Here is a 7,696-nt window from a genome sequence, read left to right on the forward strand (position 1 = left end):
TGGAATAAAATATTCATTGAATTTGAATATTAGATTATCCAATGTCAACTCTTTTATATTAACATTAAATGAATTATAGATTTTTAAAGCAGCTTTACCAATAAAGTGTAAAAATATTGATATTTTTCGTATTTCGGGCTGGCTATCATAGCCACTCGCAATTAAATAAATATTAAACTCTTGAAGCCAATCGGACCAATTTTGACATAAATTTCCATCTAAGGATAGTTGGCTTAAATTACCAATGAGACCTGACGACATCGTGTTTGTGTTGGTGGACATTTGGATATTAGCGCACATGGTTTGATGCGGCTCGTTTACTGATTCATCATGTTGTGATCCAGATTTATCTGCTTGATCCTTCTTTTTTCGACCCATAATGAATCAACACCTGACACCATGTTGTATTTAATATATTTTAAATAAACTATGACACTGTTATAATACTATTATATGACATGAACATTACTTATACATTATACTACGTTGACACTCAACGACTTATAACTTATAACAAAGTACTAACTGCTAAATATGATAACATGTAGTGGTGATATAATTATTATTATTATTATTATTATTACAGTGTTACCTTATTATAACACCTCGTTTTTGCCCCTGTGCTTTCGGTTGGCATGGTAGGCCAACACGCATTGTGGTGATTAGTAATGTACTCATTATTGGCTTACCCAATTATTAGTTTGCTTTTTTTATTCTCTTTGTCTTTGAGTGTTTTGCCTGACGGCTTTCTCAGCGGTTAACTACACAATTAAAATATAATTCTCACAAGGTAAGATTTTTTTAAGTATCTAAATATTTTTATTCAAATACTTCACAACACTGGGCACATATATTTACAAATGTACATAATTTACACATTACACCAGCGATTCCCAACCTCAGGTCGCGACCCAAATTAGGGTCGCGGAGGTTTTTATGGCGGGTCGCGAAATCATTACATACGTCTTACAATATTATTAAAAAAAAATAAAAAAATCCTGAAATATTCTAATAATAAGAATTATAATGATCGAGGAAAAAATAATTTGAAATAGATTATCTAAATGATCTGTCGCGGGCTGTGCGTGGTCGTACCCGCATAGCGTAGAAACAGGTATATAATTTATATTTTTGCTCATAATACTAGGTATTTCACGAAATGCTTATCTTAGTTTTCGTATAGGTACGAATGTTATTCGTATTGATTCTTGTTAAATGTATTTATTAGTTTTTCAATCAGTCGTTCCGTTCTCGTCATACGTACCTACTCGTTATTCTAGCCGCGTATAGTGCGTGTTTATTGGTTTAATTAAATTTTTTCATGATTTAACTTTTTCACAGTCTTTTTGTAATGGCTAAGCGCGCTTTGCCGTATAAAGATGATTTTTTGAAGTTTGGTTTTACTGAAATCAAAGATCGATCGGGATTAGTGCGTCCTCAATGTGTGTTCTGCCTACAAGTCTTGTCGAATGAATCAATGAAAGCAAATAAACTCAAGCGGCATCTTAACACTGTTCATCCCACTTTTTTCAGAAGAATAATCAATATTGGAGTAATTGTGTTGGAATATTTTCGGATGGTGCACCGGCAATGCTTGGAAATCGAATAGGATTTTGTAAGCGAGTTCAAGAAGTTAATTCAAACGTTGTTATAATTCATTGTTTTTTACATCGAGAAAATTTGGCAACCAGAGCAATTCAGCCAGAACTTAATTCAGTACTACAAGACGTAATTCAAATTGTCAATTTTATAAAAGCAAGAGCATTAAATTCAAGAATATTTCATGCCATGTGTGACGAGATGGGAGCACAGTTTGTAAATTTACTTTATCACTCGGATGTACGTTGGCTTTCCCGTGGAAAAATTCTTAAGCGTGTTATGTCTTTGCGTTTAGAAATACATATTTTTCTAAAGGAAAAAAAACACTCATTGGCTGATAAATTCAATGACGATTTGTGGGTTTCTAAATTGGCTTTTTTAAGCGATATTTTTGGACGGTTAAATGAGTTGAATATTGAGATGCAGGGGAAGAATAGAACTATGGTCAATATTGGTGAAAAAATATCCTCATTCAAACAAAAGCTAGAAAAGCTATCTCGAGGAAAAATTGCCACATTTACTCTTTTAAGTGAATTTCTTGAAGATTCAACCAAAATTACATTGGATGACATAAAATTACTGCTTCAAGAGTACTTGAACAAATTACAGTTAGAACTCGATCGATATATACCAGAAAACGTAGAGCTCAGTAAATACAGTTGGGTGAGAAATCCGTTTGAAATTTCTGTTCACCAAGTTGGTGAAGATATTTGCGGTTTCCAAAAGGAACTTCTTGACCTTCAAGCTGACCAAGTCGTAAAAGAAAATTTTTCTCAAAAGTGCCTAACCCAATTCTGGGCACAGCTTAAAGATAAACCAATTTTAAAAAGAGAATCTGAAAAAGCATTACTACCATTCCCTACCACATATTTATGTGAAGCCGGATTTTCAACTTTAGTTGTCATCAAAACAAAGTATAGAAATCGCCTTGATCCTCAACACGATATGCGATGTGCACTTTCAATGAATATAAATCCAAACATTGAAGAACTTGTGGAAAGTGTTCAGCATCATTAAGATTAAGTTTAAATTAATAAATTAATTCCATATTACCTACATTTGAAAAAATTAATAAATTATTTTTATAATTCATTTTATACAAATATTTTAGAATAGAATATAGATAGATAAATCAACAAATATACATATTTACCAATTTGATGATAATAAATAAAATAATGTTGAGTTTACAATAAATTATGAATTTTTTTTTTTTGGGTCGCCAAAAGTTAAACCTAAAATATTGGGGTCACGCTTATAAAAGGTTGGGAACCGCTGGTTCACACGTAAGTAGACACTTAACATCCTATACAAATTTCATTATATTATATAAGTATACTAAGTACCTAGGTATATAGGAAAAAACTGCACACTATTTACAATTAGTTAAATATTATAAACCAATTAAGTTAACACACAAATATGGATACAAATTACTACAAGCACATATTTACAAGTTTATATTAATGTGAATGACTAATTATTGGGCAGCATGTATTAAAAGTTCTTCTTCGCCTATAGACAAAGATTATTAATTATTATATTAGATACGAGGTATGCTCTTTTTACTAGGAATATAACCAGAATAATATATTTACCAGGATGTGCACCAATTTCTTGGGCAATTTAACCATCTCCTCAATGGCCAGTTCTCCTTAGGAAGGTTACCAAGCTATCAGGATTTAAATCTCGAGAGAGTTCCTCAAGAAACTCTAATAGCTGCTGTATTATGTACGTGAGCTGGTTGGTACACTGTTACGAATCTGTTAAAATATAAAATAATATATGAAAACCATAGGTATATATTTTTATTTCAGATGAATTTATATATTACGTTTTTTGTTTCTTACTTTTAGATTCCGCATCGCTTGCCTAAATTCAATATCATATTGATTCTCCATGAAAAGTAACTGAGCTGTAAATAAGTGGGTATGTATTACTTATTTTCATATTATAAATAAGTTAATAATTAGTCTGTAGTTTTTGAATTCTTTACAGTTTACTTACCTTAGTATTATTTAAGAAACATTATGTATTACTATTTATTATATCTCATATCTACTATACTATACATAAAAACATACATTTTTAAAGATATTAGTAGGTACTATTACCATATAACTTTTACATATTAATATATCATACGCATCATACTTAACTGACTTGGAAACATCAGAGTTATGATACCATGATACGAATATTCTATGTCATCAACATACTCTTACATATTAAATAATCATACTTACCTAAAATATACAACTTTAAAGATGCCACCACACAACAATTTACCTCGCTTCATCTTACTTCATTTGGGCTTTAATATTGATAACATATGATCAAAATATTGAAAAGGTATCTGAATATACTTGGCAGCATGTGTAAGTAGCCTCTAAACTGTAAAATAAGTTAAAACATGAATTTTACCGTGCAACATTTAAAAATAACATAAATTAAATCAAAATACAAATAATTAATTTCTTAATTTCTACAATAGAAACTACTTACCCCCATAAAATAAACACAAATTATGGTTACGTTTCTACATGCAAACACATAAAATATTAGGTACAAGGTAAATAGAAACAAATATCACAAAATTACAAGAGATACAAATTAAAGTAACTTGAATCATACTAAGGAATTCCCACACTTTGGGATGCGGCTTAATTAGTCTCAATATTGTAGCGTGGTAAGTTTCGATGTAATTATTGGTCCTTATGTCTTGATTATAAACAGTTATTGCCGACGGTCCCATTGTGCCAAACCAATATGCCCAAACATAGTTTAATAAGAAATCTGTAAGTTGTGCTGCTATTTCTGGATATTCATGAACATAATCTACAATTGACTGAAATTCATCTATCATTGACTTGACGATATCGCCTTGGCGTATTGCTGGCAAATATGGCAAAGCAAGGATCTTCAGCAAAATAAAAAGTTTATATAATTTCATTGTTAAGTCAATTCAGTTGTTAGTTCAGATAATTTATGATTTTGCAGTTATGGGATTCGTTTTCATTAAATTGAATACTCTAACCTTTTTATTTCTTGCATGCCGTATGACAGCCTTAATAAGTTGAAAATAGTTTAATTAATATACAGTTTAAATTTTAATAAGCTAACATGTTATGTACTTGGCAGAAGTGAAAATAACATCCTTGATGTTGACTTTCTGGAAGAACAATTCTTATAACATTAATGAGACCGATTTCAAATCGGTAATTAATATTATATTGTTGTACAATAAGGGCACCACATTTTTTATGTACAACAACGCGACATGAATATCTTCGGTTTTTCCAGTTAGAATTGCATATACCAGTGGAAAAGTCTGTTAAAAAATATTACAGAATAGTTTACTAATTAATTAAATAGGTAAATTAAAACTTACAACATCTTTATAAATTACATGGAAAGTAAATAACTGGTACATATCATTTTCTAAAAATGTAGGCACTACTTTAAATGTGCCATCACATCCACGGACCTGTATATACAAAGCAATGATTTTTTACAATTGGTTGTGAAGAAATGTTATTTAATAAATGTACATTTTGTAATTCTGGCGTTATTTCTTCTATGTTTGCGGTATTACAAAATAGCACAACCTTACAAATGCCATTCCACCGCACACTAGAAAAGCAAAACTGCTTAAAGCAGACTAAAACAACTTTATTATGACTAATGAATAATGGAACATGTGTAATGTAATAGGAGCGCGCATACACAATAGTCATAGTCAAAATAAAGCATTTTTGCCTTTAGTCATTTATAGTCATGTTTCGACCAGATAGAACATGCGCTATTTTGGCTAGTCAACACGGAAAAAAATAATAGTTGTGGCAACCGTTTAAACAGTTAATTTGACCCTAAATTTCAAGTTAGCATAGCGACAGCTATTCATTTAGTTGTTATTACCATTCGGGTTTAGTTGTATTTATTTAGTTGTACTAACCTATAAATTGCGGTTGTTGCAACTAAAAATATAAACAAATTTTACTACGAAAAACAGTTGTCGTAACTATATAAAGGGGCTATCCTACAATTTCGATTAGTTATATTTAACTAAATACATTGCTTAATATAACTATCAAATATTGATGTCGTAACTATATTAAGTAGTTATCATACATTTTTGATAAGTTGTTGTAACTTAACACATTACTTGACATAACAACTAATTTTATTGCCAGGACTGTATAAATTAGGTATTCTAAATTTTTTATCGTTACTGTAACTAAATATAATGCTTAATATGACTATTAAATATTGTTGTCAGGACTGTATAAAGTAGTAACTCTACCTTTTTTTTTGAGTTGTTGTAACTAAATTCCATAAATAATGTAACTATAACCCTTGGGTGAAATCAAGGGGGCATAGCCGCCTTAAAAATCCGTCAATTCCCCTCTTTTTTTTTTAGTTTTATAGGATCGAAGGCCCTCTCACATATTGATGTTATTTAATGTTAGATGTTACCCCCTGATATTTTAGGAGATTTCCGCCAATATGACTATAACACATCAGTAGCGTAATTAGGAATTTGGTTTGGGGGGGTTATACGTTTTTAGCAAACATGAATAGTCATTACCAATACATTGATCAAAATTTTAGCAATAAAAAAAAGTTTTGGCGGATCTATCCCCCTCACCACCTAATTACGCCCCTCTGCAACACATAGTTATCATAACTAATATTTGCATATTAATCGTTACTAAAACATAATAGTAAAAAGTAATGGTTAATTATATTCATTAAATATATTGGGATTTGAATAAATAAAAACAAAATATTAACTTTTATAAATATTAGGTATATATATTTTAATGTTTACAGTATTAAAGGTATATAACTAAGGCCATTTTGTTTTATACAACAAAATGTAGGACTATAATTAGGCAAATCTGTAAAGTTTGAAGAAGATATAATTTGAGTTTTCTCAACATAATATGATTGTAAATGTTCATTAAAATTAATTGTTTTAAGCACTTCAAAAATACCTAAAGCTGTAAGGTCAGGCAGTATAGAAATGTATTTTAAAAAACCAAAAACGGGTAAATCTGAAATATCCAATACCAAATACATATTATTTGTAGTGTAACGAATATTTTTTACTTCAATCCAAGAGACAAAATTAGAGTGTTCTATACATGCATAATTTAAAACAGAAGCTAAATTTTTTTTTATGTCTGAAGAATACATTATATTTTTACTTACATTTAAAGAACATGAAAATTTAGAATATTTGTAAATTTGAGTATATGTATAGGCCATTTTCAACTGATTTTTTAACATTAACGTATAACAAATATTTTTCCTACTTGATATTGCTCGCGCAGCAATTTTTGATTCTTTATGTTTGGCCTCAAACCGCATAGACCAAATATTAATCAATGGACCTACTTGCTCCATAATATAAGGGTAATGAATCAAATGGTGAAATTTTGGTTTCAAGTTAATTTTGGTTAATTCTAAATATAAGGCATGATGTTCTGATATTAACATTTTAAGTAAGTATGGGCATTCGAGCCCTATTGATCGAGTAGTGGTCAAATCAAGTATTTTTTTAAGCAAAATGTATAACTTCCAAAAGTCTGATTCTATAGGTACCAAATCACCCATCATGAGACCAAAGAATCGTACAAAACACCACATTTCCGACGCTGACATTTTACATATTGTAGGGCTGTTACTTTTTAATGAGTGTTCACTTATTAGTGGTGGTCGGTTTTTAATTTCACTTGGTCCATAATCAAAAAACCGAATTCTGTTATTTAAGACTTCTAAGCTAAAATACTTGAATTCTAAAATAAAGTTTCTAATTATACTTGACATGTCATAGTTACATACACCTTCAAGTAAATCATGCATTAAATCAACAGAATAATTGTAAACAACATGAAATGAATTTACATCATTCCAAATACATGATTCAACAATCCCAGTTAGTGCAACATTTTTAGTATTAACATCATCATTATAATTATCAACATTTCTCAAATTTTCGTTAGTTTGGGAAATTTGTGCATGGCACTCCTCTTTTGAACTATGACAAAACCTACAAGGATAATTAGAAACAAAACATTCAGTGAACCCCAGG

General features: G+C 30.0%; 3 protein-coding genes across 3 annotated transcripts; 1 reads left to right on the top strand and 2 right to left on the bottom strand.

The window, feature by feature from the left end:
- The first annotated feature begins 1,351 nt into the window (after window positions 1-1,351).
- LOC111029468 (protein FAM200A-like) lies at window positions 1,352-2,616 on the top strand. Its single transcript, XM_022308474.1, has 2 exons — window positions 1,352-1,429; window positions 1,534-2,616. The coding sequence occupies exons 1-2, from the start codon at window positions 1,352-1,354 to the stop codon at window positions 2,614-2,616; spliced, it is 1,161 nt and encodes a 386-aa protein (XP_022164166.1).
- Window positions 2,617-3,079: 463 nt separating this feature from the next.
- LOC111029469 lies at window positions 3,080-5,221 on the bottom strand. Its single transcript, XM_022308475.1, has 4 exons — window positions 5,213-5,221; window positions 4,991-5,086; window positions 4,234-4,519; window positions 3,080-3,114 (listed from the first exon to the last, which is right to left on the bottom strand). The coding sequence occupies exons 1-4, from the start codon at window positions 5,219-5,221 to the stop codon at window positions 3,080-3,082; spliced, it is 426 nt and encodes a 141-aa protein (XP_022164167.1).
- A 1,205-nt stretch (window positions 5,222-6,426) lies between these two features.
- LOC111029470 lies at window positions 6,427-7,654 on the bottom strand (the record flags this gene model as incomplete). The annotated part of the gene is made up of 1 exon (XM_022308476.1): window positions 6,427-7,654. A coding segment is annotated over one exon (1,228 nt), but the record flags the coding sequence as incomplete, so codon positions are not given.
- Window positions 7,655-7,696: the final 42 nt, after the last annotated feature.

Source organism: Myzus persicae, unplaced genomic scaffold, assembly GCF_001856785.1.
Source record: "Myzus persicae strain clone G006 unplaced genomic scaffold, MPER_G0061.0, whole genome shotgun sequence".
In the NCBI taxonomy this organism is placed as follows: Eukaryota; Metazoa; Arthropoda; class Insecta; order Hemiptera; family Aphididae; genus Myzus; species Myzus persicae.